At 53.7% G+C, this 20,980-nt stretch overlaps 2 protein-coding genes across 9 annotated transcripts in view; one reads left to right on the forward strand and one right to left on the reverse strand.

The window, feature by feature from the left end:
- becn1 (beclin 1, autophagy related) overlaps window positions 1-5,187 on the reverse strand; it is a 33,109-nt gene extending 27,922 nt beyond the window's left edge. For 3 of the 6 annotated variants that reach the window (XM_069907290.1, XM_069907286.1, XM_069907291.1), the window contains exon 1: window positions 5,113-5,187. The gene's annotated coding sequence lies outside the window, so the exon portion shown is untranslated. The remainder of the gene's footprint in view (window positions 1-5,112) is intronic. The other 3 variants (XM_069907289.1, XM_069907288.1, XM_069907287.1) reach the window with 2 other exon arrangements.
- A 36-nt stretch (window positions 5,188-5,223) lies between these two features.
- psme3 (proteasome activator subunit 3) overlaps window positions 5,224-20,980 on the forward strand; it is a 42,422-nt gene continuing 26,665 nt past the window's right edge. Inside the window, exons 1-2 of one of the 3 annotated variants that reach the window (XM_069907295.1) lie at window positions 5,224-5,334; window positions 15,481-15,513. In XM_069907295.1, coding sequence (XP_069763396.1) covers window positions 5,293-5,334; window positions 15,481-15,513 — 75 coding nt within the window. In that variant the 5' untranslated portion in view covers window positions 5,224-5,292. Of the gene's footprint in view, window positions 5,335-15,480; window positions 15,514-17,438; window positions 17,571-20,980 lie in introns of those variants that run through there. The other 2 variants (XM_069907296.1, XM_069907298.1) reach the window with 2 other exon arrangements.

The raw sequence follows: 20,980 nt of genomic DNA on the forward strand, positions 1-20,980 counted from the left end.
TACTCTAAACTCTTCAGGAATGTTGCCGGACTGGCCACAAATTAGTATTTCGAGCCAATAATGTACTATTCTCACCTAAAACATGTACAGACAATCAGAACCAAGGAATGAAAACACACAGAGATGCACCTATCTAACCCTCCCCATTCTAACCCTCCCCCTATCCCATCCGATCTACTCCTCCCTTCCCCCTCTTTAACCCTACCCTCTCTACCTTCCCCTATCCTACTAACCCTCCCCTCTCCAGCCCTCCCCCTATCCCATCCTATTTACCCCTCCCCTGCTCCAACCCTCCTCCATCCCATCCTATCACCCCTCCCCCGCTCCACCCCTCCCCGCTCCACCCCTCTCCCTCCCTCCCCTCCCCACCTCACCCACCCCTCTCCCCCTCCACCCTCTCCCCCCTCCAACCCTCTCCCCCCTCCAACCCTCTCCCCCCTCCAACCCTCTCCCCCCTCCAACCCTCGCCCACCCTCTCCCCTTCCCCCCCTCTCCCCCTTCCCCCCTCCTCCCCCTTCCCCCCATCTCCCCCTTCCCCCCTCTCCCCCTTCCCCCCTCTCCACCCTTCCCCCTCTCCCCCCTCTCTCCCCTCTCCCCCTTCCCCCCTCTCCCCCTCTCTCCCCTCCCCCCTCTCCCCCTCCCCCCCTCTCTCCTCTCCCCCCTCCACCCTCCCCTTATCCCATCCTATCTACCCATACCCTCTCCACCCCTCTCCTCTTTAACCCTCCCCGCCCCACCCCTCTCCCCTCTCCACCCCTCCCCCTATCCCATCCCAGTTCTATCCCATCACCATCTTCCATCCCATCTATCCCATCCCCATCTATCCCATCCCTTCTATCCCATCCCATCTATCCCATCCCATCTATCCCATCCCATCTATCCCATCCCATCTATCCAATCCCATCTATCCCATCCCATCTATCCCATCCCATCTATCCCATCCCATCGATCCCATTCCCATCTATCCCATCCCATCTATCCCATCCTATCTATCCCATCCCATCTATCCCATTACCCATCTATCCCATCCCATCTATCCATCCATCTATCCCATCCCATCTATCCCATCCCATCTATCCCACCCATCTATCCATCCCATCTATCCCATCCCATCTATCCTTCCCATCTTATCCATCCCATCTATCCATCCCATCTATCCCATCCCTTCGATCCCATCCCATCTATCCCATCCCATCTATCCCATCCCATCTATCCATCCATCTATCCCATCCATCTATCCCATCAACATCTATCCCATCCCATCTATCCCATCCCATCTATCCCATCCCATCTATCCCATCCCCATCTATCCCCATCCATCTATCCATCCCATCTTCCCATCCCATCTATCCCATCCCATCTATCCCATCCAGTCTATCCCATCCCATCTATCCCATCCATCTATCCCATCCCATCTATCCCAGTCCCTTCTATCCCATCCCATCTATCCCATCCCATCTATCCCATCCCATCTATCCCATCCCATCTATCCCATCCCATATATCCCATCCACTACCATCCCATCTATCCCTTCCCATCTATCCCATCCATCTATCCCATCCCATCTATCCCATCCCATCTATCCCATCCCATCTATCCCATCCCATCTATCCCCATCCCATCTATCCCATCCCATCTATCCCATCCCATCTATCCCATCCCCATCTATTCCCATCCCATCTAGCCACATCCCATTCTATCCCATCCCATCTAGTCCCATCCCATCTATCCCATCCCATCTATCCCATCCCATCTATCCCATCCCATCTATCCCATCCCTTCTATCCCATCCCATCTACCCATCCCATCTATCCCATCCCATCTATCCCATCCCATCTATCCCATCCCATCTATCCCATCCCATCTATCCCATCCCATCTATCCCATCCATCTATCCATCCCTTCTAATCCCATCCCATCTATCCCATCACATCTATCCCATCCCATCTATCCCATCCCATCTATCCCATCCCATCTATCCCATCCCATCTATCCATCCCATCTATCCCATCCCATCTATCCATCCCATCTATCCATCCCATCTATCCCATCCCATCTATCCCATCCCATCTATCCCATCCCATCTATCCATCCCATCTATCCCATCCCATCTATCCCATCCCATCTATCCCCATCCCATCTATCCCATCCCATCTATCCCATCCCATCTATCCCATCCCATCTATCCCATCCCATCTATCCCATCCCATCTATCCCATCCCATCTATCCCATCCCATCTATCCCATCCCATCTATCCCATCCCATCTATACCATCCCATCTATCCAATCCCATCTATCCCATGCCCATCTATCCCATCCCATCTTCCCAGCCCATCTATCCCATCCCATCTATCCCATCCCACTATCCCAGTCCCATCTATCCCATCCCATCTATCCCATCCCATCTATCCCATCCCATCTTCCCATCCCATCTATCCCATCCCATCTATCCCATCCCATCTATCCCATCCCATCTATCCCATCCCATCTATCCATCCCATCTATCCATCCCATCTATCCCATCCCAATCTATCCATCCCATCTATCCCATCCCATCTATCCCATCCCAGTCTATCCATCCCCATCTATCCCATCCCATCTATCCCATCCCATCTATCCCATCCCATCTATCCCATCCCATCTATCCCAATCCCATCTATCCCATCCCATCTATCCCATCCCATCTATCCCATCCCATCTATCCATCCTTCTATCCCATCCCATCTATCCCATCCCATCTATCCCATCCATCTATCCATCCCATCTATAGCCCATCCCATCTATCCCATCCCATCTATCCTCACCCATCTATCCCAATCCCATCTATCCACCATCTATCCCATCCATCTATCCCATCCCATCTATCCATCCCATCTATCCCATCCCCATCTATCCCATCCCATCTATCCCATCCCATCTATCCCATCCCATCTATACCATCCCATCTATCCCTCCATCATCCCATCCCATCTATCCCATCCCATCTATCCCATCCCATCTATCCCAGCCCATCTATCCCATCCCATCTATCCCTCCATCTAGCCCATCCCTTCATCCATCCCATCTATCCATCACATCTATCCCCATCACCATCTATCCCATCCCATCTATCCCATCCCATCTATCCATCCCATCTATCCCATCCCATCTATCCCATCCATCTATCCATCCCATCTATCCATCCCTCTTCCCATCCCATCTATCCATCCACTATCCCATCCAGCTATCCCATCCCATCTATCCCATCCCATCTATCCCATCCCTCTATCCCATAGCCATCTATCCATCCCATCTATCCCATCCCATCTATCCCATCCCATCTACCCCTCCCCTCTCTCACCCCTCCCCCTCCACCCTCCCCCCTCCACCCCTCCCCCTATCCCATCCTATCTACCCCTCCCCTCTCCACCCCTCCCCCTATCCCATCTATCTACCCTCCCCTCTCCCGCCCTCACCTCTTACCTCCCCTCGCACCCTCTCCTCTTTAACCCTCCCCCTCTCCACCCCTCTCCTCTTTAACCCTCCCCTCTTCCACCCCTCTCCACTTTAACCCTCCCCTCTCCACCCCTCTCCGCTTTAACCCTCCCTCTCCACCCCTCTCCTCTTTAACCCTCCTCCTCTCCACCCCTCTCCTCTTTAACCCTCCCCTCTCCACCCCTCTCCTCTTTAACCCTCCCCTCTCCACCCTCTCCTCTTTAAAACCCTCTCCCTCTCCACCCTCTTTAACCCTCCCCACCCCTCTTTTAACCCTCCCCACCCCTCTTAACCCTCCCCACCCTCTTTAAACCCTCCCCACCCCTCTTTAACCCTCCCACCCCTCTTTAACCCTCCCCACCCCTCTTTAACCTCCCCACCCTCTTTAAACCCTCCCCCTACCCCTCTTTAACCCTCCCCACCCCTCTTTTAACCCTCCCCACCCCTCTTTAACCCTCCCCACCCCTCTTTAACCCTCCCCACCCCTCTTTAACCCTCCCCCACCCCTCTTTAACCCTCCCCACCCCTCTTTAACCCCACCCCACCCTCCTTAACCCTCCCCACACCCCTCTTTAACCCTCCCCACCCCTCTTAACCCTCCCCACCCCCTCTTTAACCCTCCCCACCCCTCTTTAACCCTCCCCACCCCTCTTTAACCCTCCCACCCCCTCTTAACCCTCCCCACCCCTCTTAACCCTCCCCACCCCTCTTAACCCTCCCCACCCCTCTTTAACCCTCCCCACCCCTCTTTAACCCCCCACCCTCTTAACCCACCCCTCTTAACCCTCCCCACCCTCTTTAAACCCTCCCCACCCTCTTTAACCCTCCCCACCCCTCTTACCCTCCCCACCCCTTTAACCCTCCCCACCCCTCTTTAAACCCTCCCCACCCCTCTTTAACCCTCCCCACCCCTCTTAACCTCCCCACCCCTCTTAAACCCTCCCCACCCCCTCTTTAAACCTCCCCACCCCTCTTAACCCTCCCACCCTCTTAACCTCCCCACCCTCTTTAACCCTCCCCCACCCCTCTTTAACCCTCCCCACCCCTCTTTAACCCTCCCCACCCCTCTTTAACCCTCCCACCCATTAACCCTCCCACCCCTCTTAACCCTCCCACCCTTTAACCTCCCACCCTCTTTAACCCTCCCCACCCCTCTTAAACCCTCCCCACCCCTCTTTAACCCTCCCCACCCCTCTTTAACCTCCCCACCCCTCTTTAACCCTCCCCTCTCTTACCCTCCACCCCTCTCCTCTTTAACACCTCCCCACCCCTCTCCTTTAACCCTCCCCACCCTCTCCTTTAAACCTCCCCACCCTCTCCTCTTTAACCTCCCCACCCCTTCCTCTTTAACCCCCACCCCTCTCCTATTTAACACCTCCCCACCCCTCTCCTCTTTAACCCTCCCCACCCCTCTCCTCTTTAACCCTCCCCACCCCTCTCCTCTTTAAACCCTCCCCCACCCTCTCCTCTTTAACCCTCCCACACCCCTCTCCTCTTAACCCTCCCCACCCCTCTCCTCTTTAACCCTCCCACCCCTCTCCTCTTTAACCTCCCCACCCCTCTCCTCTCCTCCCCTCCCTATCCCATCCTATCTACCCCTCCCTCCCCCTATCCTGAGCGCTCAACCCACGATTCGCCTCAAACTCCTACTCCTCATCGGCTTCTCGACCTCCGGGCCTCGTTTCTCCTCGAGACGGAAGTGACGCACATTCCGGCGCCGTTGATACGCTCCGCGCGAGCCAATGGGGGTAGGGGAAGGGCCCGGCGGTGTGTGTGACGTCACCTGCCCGCGGGGAGGATCGCGGACTTTTCGCAACATGTCGGGTCTCCTGAAACTGGACAATGCGCTCAAGACCAAGGTAACGGCGCCGGGAGGAGGAGGGGGGGGGGGGGGGGGGATTCCTTCCCCTTCCCCTTCCCCCACCCCATCCCCCACCCCCCTCCCCCCACCCCGGACGGCTGGCCGCGGGTGCACGAGGAGCAGGCCGCCCGCCACGCTGGAGGCGCCGTGTGGCGGGCCCGCTAAACCTTCCTTCGCCCGGGGGCCGGTCCCACGCGTGTGAGGTGGGCCGCGGTAGCTGCCACCTCGGCGGGCGAGCGCTGACAGGCCCGGGCTGCCCTCCGAGGGGTCGGCCTGCTTGGGCCAACCGACGTGTGGGTACCTGGAGAGATGGAGGCCGCTGATGCTGGAGGCACTCAGCAGGTCAAGCGGTGTACCCATGAAGGTGCACCCCAACGTTTCGGGCTTGAGCCCTTCATCCAGGTATGAGCAAAATGTCAGCAAGTGCCCGATCAGAAGGATGGGGGGGGGAGAGAGCAGGGTCCCAAAGGTCATAGGTGGAGCGCAGGGTCCCAAAGGTCAAGGGCGGAGAGCAGGGTCCAAGGGACATGGGCGGAGAGCAGGGTCCCAGCGGTCATGGGCGGAGAGCAGGGTCCCAAGGGTCATGGGCGGAGAGCAGGGTCCCAAGGGACATGGGCGGAGAGCAGGGTCCCAAGGGTCATGGGCGGAGAGCAGGGTCCCAAGGGTCATGGGCGGAGAGCAAGGGTCCCAAGGGTCATGGGCGGAGAGCAGGGTCCCAGCGGTCATGGGCGGAGAGCAGGGTCCCAGCGGTCATGGGCGGAGAGCAGGGTCCCAGCGGTCATGGGCGGAGAGCAGGGTCCCAGCGGTCATGGGCGGAGAGCAGGGTCCCAGCGGTCATGGGCGGAGAGCAGGGTCCCAAGGGTCATGGGCGGAGAGCAGGGTCCCCAAGGGTCATGGGCGGAGAGCGGGGTCCCAAGGGTCATGGGCGGAGAGCGGGGTCCAAGGGTCATGGGCGGAGAGCGGGGTCCCAAGGGTCATGGGCGGAGAGCGGGGTCCCAAGGGTCATGGGCGGGAGAGCGGGGTCCCAAGGGTCATGGGCGGAGAGCGGGGTCCCAAGGGTCATGGGCGGAGAGCGGGGTCCCAAGGGTCATGGGCGGAGAGCGGGGTCCCAAGGGTCAATGGGCGGAGAGCGGGGTCCCAAGGGTCATGGGCGGAGAGCGGGGTCCCAAGGGTCATGGGCGGAGAGCGGGGTCCCAAAGGTCAATGGGCGGAGAGCGGGGGGTCCCAAAGGTCATGGGCGGAGAGCGGGGTCCCAAGGGTCAAGGGCGGAGAGCGGGGTCCCAAGGGTCATGGGCGGAGAGCGGGGTCCCAAGGGTCATGGGCGGAGAGCGGGGTCCCAAGGGTCATGGGCGGAGAGCGGGGTCCCAAGGGTCCTGGGCGGAGAGCGGGGTCCCAAGGGTCCTGGGCGGAGAGCGGGGTCCAGCGGTCCTGGGCGGAGAGCAGGGTCCCAGCGGTCATGGGCGGAGAGCAGGGTCCCAGCGGTCATGGGCGGAGAGCAGGGTCCCAGCGGTCATGGGCGGCGAGCAGGGTCCCTGCGGTCATGGGCGGCGAGCAGGGTCCCAGCGGTCATGGGCGGCGAGCAGGGTCCCAGCGGTCATGGGCGGCGAGCAGGGTCCCAGCGGTCATGGGCGGCGAGCAGGGTCCCAGCGGTCATGGGCGGAGAGCAGGGTCCCAGCGGTCATGGGCGGAGAGCAGGGTCCCAGCGGTCATGGGCGGAGAGCAGGGTCCCAGCGGTCATGGGCGGAGAGCAGGGTCCCAGCGGTCAATGGGCGGAGAGCAGGGTCCCAGCGGTCATGGGCGGAGAGCAGGGTCCCAGCGGTCATGGGCGGAGAGCAGGGTCCCAGCGGTCATGGGCGGAGAGCAGGGTCCCAGCGGTCATGGGCGGAGAGCAGGGTCCCAGCGGTCATGGGCGGAGAGCAGGGTCCCAGCGGTCATGGCGGAGAGCAGGGTCCCAGCGGTCCATGGGCGGAGAGCAGGGTCCCAGCGGTCATGGGCGGAGAGCAGGGTCCCAGCGGTCATGGGCGGAGAGCAGGGTCCCAGCGGTCATGGGCGGAGAGCAGGGTCCCAGCGGTCGTGCGGCGGAGAGCAGGGTCCCAGCGGTCGTGGGCGGAGAGCAGGGTCCCAGCGGTCGTGGGCGGAGAGCAGGGTGCCAGCGGTCGTGGGCGGAGAGCAGGGTCCCAGCGGTCGTGGGCGGAGAGCAGGGTCCCAGCGGTCGTGGGCGGAGAGCAGGGTCCCAGCGGTCGTGGGCGGAGAGCAGGGTCCCAGCGGTCGTGGGCGGAGAGCAGGGTCCCAGCGGTCGTGGGCGGAGAGCAGGGTCCCAGCGGTCGTGGGCGGAGAGCAGGGTCCCAGCGGTCGTGGGCGGAGAGCAGGGTCCCAGCGGTCGTGGGCGGAGAGCAGGGTCCCAGCGGTCGTGGGCGGAGAGCAGGGTCCCAGCGGTCGTGGGCGGAGAGCAGGGTCCCAGCGGTCCGTGGGCGGAGAGCAGGGTCCCAGCGTCGTGGGCGGAGAGCAGGGTCCCAGCGGTCGTGGGCGGAGAGCAGGGTCCCAGCGGTCGTGGGCGGAGAGCAGGGTCCCAGCGGTCGTGGGCGGAGAGCAGGGTCCCAGCGGTCGTGGGCGGAGAGCAGGGTCCCAGCGGTCGTGGGCGGAGAGCAGGGTCCCAGCGGTCGTGGGCGGAGAGCAGGGTCCCAGCGGTCGTGGGCGGAGAGCAGGGTCCAGCGGTCGTGGGCGGAGAGCAGGGTCCCAGCGGTCGTGGGCGGAGAGCAGGGTCCCAGCGGTCGTGGGCGGAGAGCAGGGTCCCAGCGGTCGTGGGCGGAGAGCAGGGTCCCAGCGGTCGTGGGCGGAGAGCAGGGTCCCAGCGGTCGTGGGCGGAGAGCAGGGTCCCAGCGGTCGTGGGCGGAGAGCAGGGTCCCAGCGGTCGTGGGCGGAGAGCAGGGTCCCAGCGGTCGTGGGCGGAGAGCAGGGTCCCAGCGGTCGTGGGCGGAGAGCAGGGTCCCAGCGGTCGTGGGCGGAGAGCAGGGTCCCAGCGGTCGTGGGCGGAGAGCAGGGTCCCAGCGGTCGTGGGCGGAGAGCAGGGTCCCAGCGGTCGTGGGCGGAGAGCAGGGTCCCAGCGGTCGTGGGCGGAGAGCAGGGTCCCAGCGGTCGTGGGCGGAGAGCAGGGTCCCAGCGGTCGTGGGCGGAGAGCAGGGTCCCAGCGGTCGTGGGCGGAGAGCAGGGTCCCAGCGGTCGTGGGCGGAGAGCAGGGTCCCAGCGGTCGTGGGCGGAGAGCAGGGTCCCAGCGGTCGTGGGCGGAGAGCAGGGTCCCAGCGGTCGTGGGCGGAGAGCAGGGTCCCAGCGGTCGTGGGCGGAGAGCAGGGTCCCAGCGGTCGTGGGCGGAGAGCAGGGTCCCAGCGGTCGTGGGCGGAGAGCAGGGTCCCAGCGGTCGTGGGCGGAGAGCAGGGTCCCAGCGGTCGTGGGCGGAGAGCAGGGTCCCAGCGGTCGTGGGCGAAGAGCAGGGTCCCAGCGGTCGTGGGCGGAGCAGGGTCCCAGCGGTCGTGGGCGGAGAGCAGGGTCCCAGCGGTCGTGGGCGGAGAGCAGGGTCCCAGCGGTCGTGGGCGGAGAGCAGGGTCCCAGCGGTCGTGGGCGGAGAGCAGGGTCCCAGCGGTCGTGGGCGGAGAGCAGGGTCCCAGCGGTCGTGGGCGGAGAGCAGGGTCCCAGCGGTCGTGGGCGGAGAGCAGGGTCCCAGCGGTAGTGGGCGGAGAGCAGGGTCCCAGCGGTCGTGGGCGGAGAGCAGGGTCCCAGCGGTCGTGGGCGGAGAGCAGGGTCCCAGCGGTCGTGGGCGGAGAGCAGGGTCCCAGCGGTCGTGGGCGGAGAGCAGGGTCCCAGCGGTCGTGGGCGGAGAGCAGGGTCCCAGCGGTCGTGGGCGGAGAGCAGGGTCCCAGCGGTCGTGGGCGGAGAGCAGGGTCCCAGCGGTCGTGGGCGGAGAGCAGGGTCCCAGCGGTCGTGGGCGGAGAGCAGGGTCCCAGCGGTCGTGGGCGGAGAGCAGGGTCCCAGCGGTCATGGGCGGAGAGCAGGGTCCCAGCGGTCATGGGCGGAGAGCAGGGTCCCAGCGGTCATGGGCGGAGAGCAGGGTCCCAGCGGTCATGGGCGGATAAGGGGGGGGGGGGTGCTCTGTAAATTCAGGGGGAAAGGAAAGGGAGTCGGGTTGTGAGCAGAAGCCGGAGAAGTGAATGTTAATGACATCGGGTTGCCCAGACGGAAAATCGAGCCTTGCCTTATCCAATTTACAGGTGGGATAGTGTATGAGGCCAAGGACAGACGTGTGAGTGGGACCCGCAATTGAAATGGATGGCCTCTGGGAGATCCCTGTCACTGATGCAGACGGAACATTTTGTTTGGGCGCCTGCCTACATTTTACTCATACTTTGATGAGGGAATCAAGCCCAAAACATTGATTATCTTTTATCTTTTCTAATGTAAAGGACACTGTTTGACCTACTGAGTTTCTCCAGCTTTGTGTTTTTACCTCAGCAACGATGTCTGTAGACTTTCATGATTTACTTTAGGCCTCTGATTTGTACATTCATAACCTCAAATTACTATCAAGAGTGCCTCCATAATTTTATTGTGCTTGTCCAGGCCAAACTATTCACGGTCTCTTGTTCTTAGAATTAAATGCGGTACTTAGACATTAAATCTGCCCTGAATACATTATTCTCATTAAGATAGGATAATTGTTCTCAACCAGTGGGCCAGGTGTTTTTCCACGTGGGTCTTTAAAATTCGATAAAGACGTGTTTCTTACAGAGAGCTGCCTTTGACTGGAAGATATCGATCAGTTATTGTCACTAGTGGGCCAAGGTATGTTTGGCCAAAAACCAGGTTGAGAACCACGGAGATAGTCTGTGAAGGTGAAGGACAGGAGAAAAAGTCCTATCTCCCTTCCTTCAGATCACCAGGTTGATTCCAGAGATAAAGGGGTTAGCCTTCAAGGAGAGATTGGGTCATCTGGGACTGTACTTGCTGGAATTTAGAAGGATGAGAGGGACTCATACATAGAAATGTATAAAATTATGAAAGGCGTAGATAAGATAGAGAGAGATGAGTTGTTCCCATTGGTAGGGGAGACCAGAATTAGTGGATGTAGCATCAAGATTCAGGGTAGTAGATTTAGGGTGGAGATGAGAAGAAATTGCCCTTACCAGAGGGTGGTGAATTTGGAATTCGCTGCCCTTTGAAGCAGTGAAGCCTACCTCAGTATAAATGTATTTGACAACGTTTGATAGATTTTTACATAGTAAGGGAATAGATGGTTATGGGGAAAGGCAGATCAGAAGAGATGAGCTGATCATCAGATCGGCCATGATCTCTTTGAATGGCAGGGCAGGTTTGATGGGCCCATTGACCTACTCGGGCATGTGAATTTTCCGCAATTCCAAATTCTATTTTCTGCTTTTTTAAAATGATTTGCACATTTTTCACCCTTTTGCTCGCTAGCACTGCTGCCTCTACAGCTGTGACTGGCCGGCCAATTGCATGCTTGTTCAATGCTACCTTTCTCGTCGTCGTTCAGATCGATGACGTATGAATGGCACGGCGCGAGAGAGGTGGGCTGGGCATGTCCATGCGCGCCCAGCTGTGGGACAAGTGAGCAGAGTGAGTCGACATGTGGCAGTCACCTGGTATCTGCCTCGAGGTGGCAGGAGATGTGGCTCCATTCAGGAAACTGCAGCATTTTGAGGCCGCCTCAACTGAAATTCGAGCTGCAACGGTTTGGAAGGAGGAAATCCTGAGCCCGCTTTATGGTTCTGGGAGTCTGGCCTGTGAATGGATGGTGCAGTGAGGGCCCATGAGCGAGGGAGGTGGTAGCTGTTCCATGGAAGGAGCCCCTTGCCTTCCAGGGGGTTGAGGAGAGAAGAGAAGGTGGGGGGTGCAGAATCTACTGCCTCTGGGTGCTGGCGCAGGACGGGATGGCACTATTTAGAGATCCGACGCAGGGGTGGTAGTTACTGCCTGGGAATTGGGTTCAGATTGGGCAGAGGTGTTGCCTGGGAATTAGGTGCAGGTTGGACAGGGCTCTGGCTGGGGATTGGGTGCAGGTGGGGCAGGTTTGTAAGGCCTGGTGATTGAGGGCATTTTGGACAGGGGTGCTGCCTGGGGATTGGGTGCAGGGTAGTAGTTACTACTTGGAGATTAGATGCAAGTTGGGTAGGGGCACTGCTTGGCTAGCTGGGTGCTAGTTCTGGGCAAATTCTGCTTGGGGTCAGGAGAACTAGACACTCTGATTTGAGCATAGGTCAAGCAGGTCCTGCGTGGTGATCTGGAAGGGGCTTGTAGTGTCTGTCTGATATACTGTGCTCACTGTAAAAGAAAAAAAAAATTGATTGTTGTTTAATGGCTTGAAAGATTTGCCAGTCTTTTTTGGCCTATAATATTGACTCTTTTTCTGAAATATCATTGCATACTACACTGTTCAGGATTTTTGGGTTGAAGCAGTGAATGCTGCCTTTGCCAGCAATATCCACTTCACTAATTGACTAAAAGACAATTAATTTCTTTTTTTTTGGTTTCCTGCTGATCTATAATTTGTTTATTTGCACTTAATTTTGTTTACTATGGCGGTGTTACGCCTGACCGTTTGTAGAATGTAATTATTAAATGTTTAATATAAAAATTCAGTCAAATGCAGGAGCATGTTTTTGCAAATCTGTTTGAGAAACTTGGAATTTTCATTCTCTAAGACATGATAGATTACTTGCAAAGAGTTTCTTCTGTGCCTGCAAAAGGAAGTGTGCAGCCAATATTCTGCGGTGTCTTCCAGCTTTCAAAGAATCAGAAAACTTGAAACTGAGAAAGCTGCCATTCAACCAATGTTTCCGGGCAACAGAAGAATCCAAGCTAATTCCACCATCCAGCACTGGTTCAAGTGTATATCCAAGTCTTTGCAAGCATTGACGTTAACAAAATATATTGATGTTCAAGGGTAATTAGTGGAATCTGTGTGGACTTCAGTAAGGCCTTTGACGTGGTCCCATATCACAAAAAAAATCAGTCCCAAGAGATTTAAAGCAAGTTGGCAAATTGGATCCAAAATTGACTTGGTAATAAGAAGCAGAGGGTGTTGATAGATGGAGCTTTTATGATTTTTAAGCCTCTGATGGGTGTTGTACCACCGGGATTAATACTGGAACCCATACTATTTATATACACAGGCAATTGGAATATAAATTTAAGAAGTCTAATTACCACAGCATACAAGGCTCATTTTTTTTCCGAAAAATTGGCCTAAACTATCTCCCACATCTTGTACACAAAATTGAAATTGAGTAGATTGCCAGTGACTTGCCCAGCTTCAAAAGCCCGTGGAGGTGTTGCAACTGTCCAGAAATTGGGCCCACAGCTTCACAGGCCATCTTCCCTCAGTTGGCCCATGCTTACCGCCACTCATTTCCCCCAGTGAGAAGGCGGACCACTGCGGCCCCCGCCAGCAGCATAATGGCCATGCTTATACTACACGCCAATGGTGCTATTGAGCGCTTGCTTTGAGGGAAGCGCTGGGCCTCGGTGATCAGGCTCCCTGCTGAGCCTTTGTTCGACGAGCATGGCCCCCCCCCCCCCAAGCAAATTGAATGCTACTCACCCCCCCCCGTGCCTCATTCAATTTGCTCGGGGGTGCCATGTTTGTTAAACCAAGGCCCAGCGCTCCCTTCAGACCAAGCGATCGATCGACTGATCCTCGCGACGGTGGGCCCTGCCATGCCCTGGTGACTGGGTTCTCTCTCTCGCGTGCCCACGAGTCTCAGAGTGCAGCAGATAGGAGGATGTGTTGTCGCTGTTGCTAGTGGCAGGTCACAAGCAAGCATGGGTGCCTATCTGTTTCTGGCCAATGCAGTGAAATGTTCCAGTGAGGAACCCGTTCGACAAACTTACCCTTAAATGCACTTAAAAAAATGCTTAATATCCCCTTCCTAAATGGGGGAGGGGGCCCTTGTATGTAGATGACATAGAAATTCATAATGGTGTTAATAATTATTATTGTGGTAGACCACAGGATGATGGGCACAAGGTAAATGAGTAAAAAGTTTAGAAATAAATAGGAGCAGGAGCCGGCCATCCGGCCCGTCAAGCCTGCTCCACCATTCAATGAGATCATGGATGATCTGATGATAGGCTCATCTCCAACTACCTGCCTTTGCCCTATATCCCCTAATAACCCTACTATGTAAAAATCGATCCAAGCTTAGATTTACTGAGGTAGCTGCCACTGCTTCAATGGGCAGCGAGTTCAACAGATTCACCAGCCTCTGGGAAAAGCAGTTCCTCCTCATCTCCATTCTAAATCTACTACCCTGAATCTTGAGGCTCTCCCCTAGTTCTCGTCTTCCCTACCAATAGAAACAACTTGTCCATGCTTTTCATAATTTTGTACATTTCTATAAAATCCCCTCTCATTCTTCTAAATTCCAGCAAATATAGTCCTAGATGACTCAATCTCCTCAGAGGATAACCCCCCCATATCTTTGGAATCAACCTAGTGAACCTCCTCTGTCCTGGTTCTAAAGCCAGTACATCCTTCCTCAAGTGAGGAGACCAGAACTGTACACAGTACTCCAGATGCATGTACATTTGAAGCATAACCACCCTGCTCTTAAATTCAATCCCTCTAGTGTTCCATTTGCCTTGTTGATAACCTGCTATACCTGAAAACCAACCTTTTGCGATTCACATACAAGCAACCCCCATGATCTTGCATGCTCCATATGCTTGCCCTTTAAATAATAATCTGATCTTCCATTTTTCTTTCCAAAGTGGATAATCTCACATTTACAAAAATCTGAATTAAAGAAGATATTTTTCACCCTGGGTGGTTGGAATCTTGGACATGCTGCCTGAATGGATGTTGAAAAATCACATTTCAGTTGTTCTAGACAGACCTTGAATTGGCAGGACATGGGCTGCAGTCAAAGAGCTGATGCATGTAATTTGTAGTGATGAATACTTGTTGGAATACATATACAGGCGGTCCCCAGGTTAAAAATGTCAGATTTATAAACAACCCATAGTTATGAAAGGACAAGCCAGCCGGAAGTAGAATGACATCACCATTGCTGTACAGTACTCTCGGGCAATGCAACTATTGCCCAGCATTGCGAGAGAGTAGCATACCGTGGGAACGGATTCAAAATTGAAAAGTACGGATTCGAGCATCGCACCTGTACAGTACTGTATATTATTTTGTCTGGTTTACAATTATGGGATATATTATTATGTTTAAGATGTTGTCATGTATTTGGAAGTTTTTCTTAAGTGTTTTACATGCATAGAAAGGTAAAATATATACTAAGATAAAGCAAGATAAACATTTGACTAACTGACGCTAAATAAGAACTGTATGTACTTGTTCCAACTTGAATACAAATTCAAGTTAAAGGCAGACCTAGGTAACAGAACTCCTTCTTAACCCGTGGACTGTCTGTGGTCCGCTGATGGGCTATGCTTAAGGTGTATGAGACTCCGTGGGCTCTGCCGACCAATGGATGGAAAATCAACTTCCTCGTCTCCTACATTTGAGCATTTTTAAAATGCGAGTCATTAATAACCCAAAAGGAATAAAAGACTGCAGACGATGGAATCTCGAGCTAAAATCAAACAACTAGAGCAACTCCAGGTTAGGCAGCCATCTGTTGGGGGATCAACATTTTAGATTGAGACCCTGCATTAGGGCAGGACCCTGTATCATTCGGCCAAATAATCTTTAACATAATGCAAAACCTGCATAGAAAACATTCCTTTTCAAAAAATGTGTTGCTATTCTATTGCTTTATATATAATAAGCTTTTGTAATCAGGCTGGATTGTATTATATAAATTTATTCAAGGATTTAATATTCTGATGTTTGGCCAATTGATGTTTTTCTGATGGACTTTATTATTCATAAAATGCTTCAGATTTTGATTTTTCTGAAGTCAGCTAGGCTCGCGAACAGCTTGGGAACAGCTCAGTCTTGTGCCCTTAAGTGTGTTTCTTCCACTGTTGGAATAGTGTGACATTTTATGATATAGTGGTGACCAATTTCCTCACCTAATCATAAAACAACGTGATGCTTGATTGACAGAAATATGATAGATGGATAATGGAAATCTGATCAAAGGTCTTTTTGTTCCCTTTTTAGGTGGATGCTTTCAGGGAGCGAGTCACTGCCGAAGTAAGTAAACTATTTGGTTCGAAAGGAGTGAATATAAAAGTCTGCAGACGCTCTAATTGTAATAAAAACACACAGAAATGGTGGAGGAACTCAAGCTGGTTTGACAGCGTCCATAGGAGGTAAAGATATGAGTTCCCCTCCGTGACCCCCTTGTCCACTCCTCCCTCCCCACCAATCGTCCTCTTGGTACGTACCCCTGTGACCACAGGAGATGTTCCACTTGCGCCCAGATGTCCTCCATTACCACCCATTCCAAGTGAAGCAACCACATATGAATCTACAGGGGTCATCTGGTGCACCATTTGTGGCATCCTTTACATCAGAGAAACTAAGCACAACTCAACTTTGTTGAGCACTCCAGCTCTGTCTGCCACAATAGCATGGATTTCCCAGTGGCTAACCGTTTCAATTTCCCGACCCATTCTCTTGCTGACATGTCCATCCATGATCTCATGCACTGCCAGACTGAGACTACCCTCAAATTGGAGGAACAACACCTCATTTTTCTTTTGGGCATCCTCTAACCGGATGGCATTAGCTTCGACCTCTTGTTTCCGTTAACGCTTCCCCCCCACCCTTCTCTGTCATCCTTTCCCCAGCTCTCTCTCTCTCTTCCCTTTTCACTCTGTCTCCTTTCACAGAGCCAAAATCAATAACCTAATAGCCTTACTGTGGCTGAGATTGGTCTGGTCAGTACTTGGAGGGTGCTGTAGGCTTCTGTGAGGGGCACTGGACAAAGTGGCGACTTTCTGCCTTATGGTAGACAAAAGTTAAAGAATTTCATGTATGTTACATTGTAAATGTAGTATTATGTGACAATAATGAAAGCTTTAGCTTTAATTCTCATCTTTCCCTTTATCATATCCAATTAACACCCTTTGATCTGCACTCCTCCCAATCTACCCCCTTCTCCAGTCTTTATTCAGATGCCTTTCTGTTATTTATTTATACTCTGAAGAAGGGCTTGGGTCTGAAACATTGGTAATATATATTTGCCTCCTATGGACTCTGCAAAACTGGCTGTGTTCCTCCAGTATTTTTTAAAAAATTGTAACCCAGTTTGGGAAATGCTGGCTTATACTCTTTATCAGTCTAGTGCCATTTACTCCCAAGTAAGGAGATATCCATCTTCCAGGTCTCAGCTTCAAGCTTCCATATGAAAATAGTTATATTGATGAGCTAACGGATTTTTGTTCATTTGAACTCAATTGATAATTACAATGAATGAGCGCCATCGAGAAGCAAAGCATGGAAATGCTCAACAAGGTCACACCTGTGGGGAAAGAAACAAGTTTATGCTTCATATCTCAGTCTTCCTTCTTATTTACTGACATTGAGAATGCACTTTAGAGTAATATGAGCTACTTTCTACACAACAGCAGACATCTGCTGTCTTGAGGTATTTTCAAAGATCCAGGAGTGCAAAATTATGATTGAGTGTAAGAGCTGGCAAATCACATTTCAGTTGTACAAAAAGTTGGTGATACCCAGCACACAACAGGATGGGTGATGGTAGCAATAGAGGGTGTAGAAAAGATTAAATGTAATTTTTTTTTTAAATTTAGAAGTACAGGACAGTAAAAAGCCCTCACTGACCAAATACACCTGTGTTGCCTGGAATGCAGGGATATGGTTATGTGGAGAAATTAGATATTACCAGAATATAGGAGGCTAACGGGGTGACCTTGCAGGTTTACAAAATTATAGTTTTCCAGTCCAGATCTAGGGGGCTCAAGTTTAAAGTGGGAGGGGAGAAATTTAAAGGAGATCTGAAGGGCAAGATTTTCAACAGGGTGGTATATAGAATGAGCTGGCAGAGGAGGGGGTGAAGTCTAACTAGAGGTTAAGGTTCCATTATTGTTACGTAATACTACATTTAGAATGTAACGTTCATGAAGTTCTTTAACTTTGTCTACCGTAAGAAAGAAAGTGGCTACTTTGTCCAGTGCCCCTCACAGAAATGAGGCCTCAGCGAGGAACGAACTCGCAACCCCTGGTTTACAAGGCCACTGAGCTATCGGAGCCTATATACATTTACAATGTACAAAAGGCGTTACGTAAGTATTTGAATAGGAAATGTGTGGAGGGATATAGATCTGCTAAAGGCAAATGAAATCAGCAGAGATGGACATCAGAATTGGCAAACCCCTCCCCTCCCCCTGCAGGTTTTGTATGGTAATCCTTGGGTGTCAAAATGAAGCCATTGCGGTGTTCACTCAAATAAAAACTAGCCTGGCTGAGTTTTTGCAGTCATCATAAGGTGTAGACCTTGTCTTCCCTCTTAACGCCTAGGAGCAGAGGTACATTAACATTTCCCCTTCACATGTATGATTTTTTTTTCACTACGAGATAGAGCACAGTAACAGGTTCTTCCGGCCGATGAACCCATGCTAAGTGAGCCCATGCTAAGTGAGCCCATGCTAAGTGAGCCCATGCTAAGTGAGCCCATGCTAAGTGAGCCCATGCTAAGTGAGCCCATGCTAAGTGAGCCCATGCTAAGTGAGCCCATGCTAAGTGAGCCCATGCTAAGTGAGCCCATGCTAAGTGAGCCCATGCTAAGTGAGCCCATGCTAAGTGAGCCCATGCTAAGTGAGCCCATGCTAAGTGAGCCCATGCTAAGTGAGCCCATGCTAAGTGAGCCCATGCTAAGTGAGCCCATGCTAAGTGAGCCCATGCTAAGTGAGCCCATGCTAAGTGAGCCCATGCTAAGTGAGCCCATGCTAAGTGAGCCCATGCTAAGTGAGCCCATGCTAAGTGAGCCCATGCTAAGTGAGCCCATGCTAAGTGAGCCCATGCTAAGTGAGCCCATGCTAAGTGAGCCCATGCTAAGTGAGCCCATGCTAAGTGAGCCCATGCTAAGTGAGCCCATGCTAAGTGAGCCCATGCTAAGTGAGCCCATGCTAAGTGAGCCCATGCTAAGTGAGCCCATGCTAAGTGAGCCCATGCTAAGTGAGCCCATGCTAAGTGAGCCCATGCTAAGTGAGCCCATGCTAAGTGAGCCCATGCTAAGTGAGCCCATGCTAAGTGAGCCCATGCTAAGTGAGCCCATGCTAAGTGAGCCCATGCTAAGTGAGCCCATGCTAAGTGAGCCCATGCTAAGTGAGCCCATGCTAAGTGAGCCCATGCTAAGTGAGCCCATGCTAAGTGAGCCCATGCTAAGTGAGCCCATGCTAAGTGAGCCCATGCTAAGTGAGCCCATGCTAAGTGAGCCCATGCTAAGTGAGCCCATGCTAAGTGAGCCCATGCTAAGTGAGCCCATGCTAAGTGAGCCCATGCTAAGTGAGCCCATGCTAAGTGAGCCCATGCTAAGTGAGCCCATGCTAAGTGAGCCCATGCTAAGTGAGCCCATGCTAAGTGAGCCCATGCTAAGTGAGCCCATGCTAAGTGAGCCCATGCTAAGTGAGCCCATGCTAAGTGAGCCCATGCTAAGTGAGCCCATGCTAAGTGAGCCCATGCTAAGTGAGCCCATGCTAAGTGAGCCCATGCTAAGTGAGCCCATGCTAAGTGAGCCCATGCTAAGTGAGCCCATGCTAAGTGAGCCCATGCTAAGTGAGCCCATGCTAAGTGAGCCCATGCTAAGTGAGCCCATGCTAAGTGAGCCCATGCTAAGTGAGCCCATGCTAAGTGAGCCCATGCTAAGTGAGCCCATGCTAAGTGAGCCCATGCTAAGTGAGCCCATGCTAAGTGAGCCCATGCTAAGTGAGCCCATGCTAAGTGAGCCCATGCTAAGTGAGCCCATGCTAAGTGAGCCCATGCTAAGTGAGCCCATGCTAAGTGAGCCCATGCTAAGTGAGCCCATGCTAAGTGAGCCCATGCTAAGTGAGCCCATGCTAAGTGAGCCCATGCTAAGTGAGCCCATGCTAAGTGAGCCCATGCTAAGTGAGCCCATGCTAAGTGAGCCCATGCTAAGTGAGCCCATGCTAAGTGAGCCCATGCTAAGTGAGCCCATGCTAAGTGAGCCCATGCTAAGTGAGCCCATGCTAAGTGAGCCCATGCTAAGTGAGCCCATGCTAAGTGAGCCCATGCTAAGTGAGCCCATGCTAAGTGAGCCCATGCTAAGTGAGCCCATGCTAAGTGAGCCCATGCTAAGTGAGCCCATGCTAAGTGAGCCCATGCTAAGTGAGCCCATGCTAAGTGAGCCCATGCTAAGTGAGCCCATGCTAAGTGAGCCCATGCTAAGTGAGCCCATGCTAAGTGAGCCCATGCTAAGTGAGCCCATGCTAAGTGAGCCCATGCTAAGTGAGCCCATGCTAAGTGAGCCCATGCTAAGTGAGCCCATGCTAAGTGAGCCCATGCTAAGTGAGCCCATGCTAAGTGAGCCCATGCTAAGTGAGCCCATGCTAAGTGAGCCCATGCTAAGTGAGCCCATGCTAAGTGAGCCCATGCTAAGTGAGCCCATGCTAAGTGAGCCCATGCTAAGTGAGCCCATGCTAAGTGAGCCCATGCTAAGTGAGCCCATGCTAAGTGAGCCCATGCTAAGTGAGCCCATGCTAAGTGAGCCCATGCTAAGTGAGCCCATGCTAAGTGAGCCCATGCTAAGTGAGCCCATGCTAAGTGAGCCCATGCTAAGTGAGCCCATGCTAAGTGAGCCCATGCTAAGTGAGCCCATGCTAAGTGAGCCCATGCTAAGTGAGCCCATGCTAAGTGAGCCCATGCTAAGTGAGCCCATGCTAAGTGAGCCCATGCTAAGTGAGCCCATGCTAAGTGAGCCCATGCTAAGTGAGCCCATGCTAAGTGAGCCCATGCTAAGTGAGCCCATGCTAAGTGAGCCCATGCTAAGTGAGCCCATGCTAAGTGAGCCCATGCTAAGTGAGCCCATGCTAAGTGAGCCCATGCTAAGTGAGCCCATGCTAAGTGAGCCCATGCTAAGTGAGCCCATGCTAAGTGAGCCCATGCTAAGTGAGCCCATGCTAAGTGAGCCCATGCTAAGTGAGCCCATGCTAAGTGAGCCCATGCTAAGTGAGCCCATGCTAAGTGAGCCCATGCTAAGTGAGCCCATGCTAAGTGAGCCCATGCTAAGTGAGCCCATGCTAAGTGAGCCCATGCTAAGTGAGCCCATGCTAAGTGAGCCCATGCTAAGTGAGCCCATGCTAAGTGAGCCCATGCTAAGTGAGCCCATGCTAAGTGAGCCCATGCTAAGTGAGCCCATGCTAAGTGAGCCCATGCTAAGTGAGCCCATGCTAAGTGAGCCCATGCTAAGTGAGCCCATGCTAAGTGAGCCCATGCTAAGTGAGCCCATGCTAAGTGAGCCCATGCTAAGTGAGCCCATGCTAAGTGAGCCCATGCTAAGTGAGCCCATGCTAAGTGAGCCCATGCTAAGTGAGCCCATGCTAAGTGAGCCCATGCTAAGTGAGCCCATGCTAAGTGAGCCCATGCTAAGTGAGCCCATGCTAAGTGAGCCCATGCTAAGTGAGCCCATGCTAAGTGAGCCCATGCTAAGTGAGCCCATGCTAAGTGAGCCCATGCT

The sequence above is a fragment of the Narcine bancroftii genome, chromosome 12, assembly GCF_036971445.1.
Source record: "Narcine bancroftii isolate sNarBan1 chromosome 12, sNarBan1.hap1, whole genome shotgun sequence".
In the NCBI taxonomy this organism is placed as follows: Eukaryota; Metazoa; Chordata; class Chondrichthyes; order Torpediniformes; family Narcinidae; genus Narcine; species Narcine bancroftii.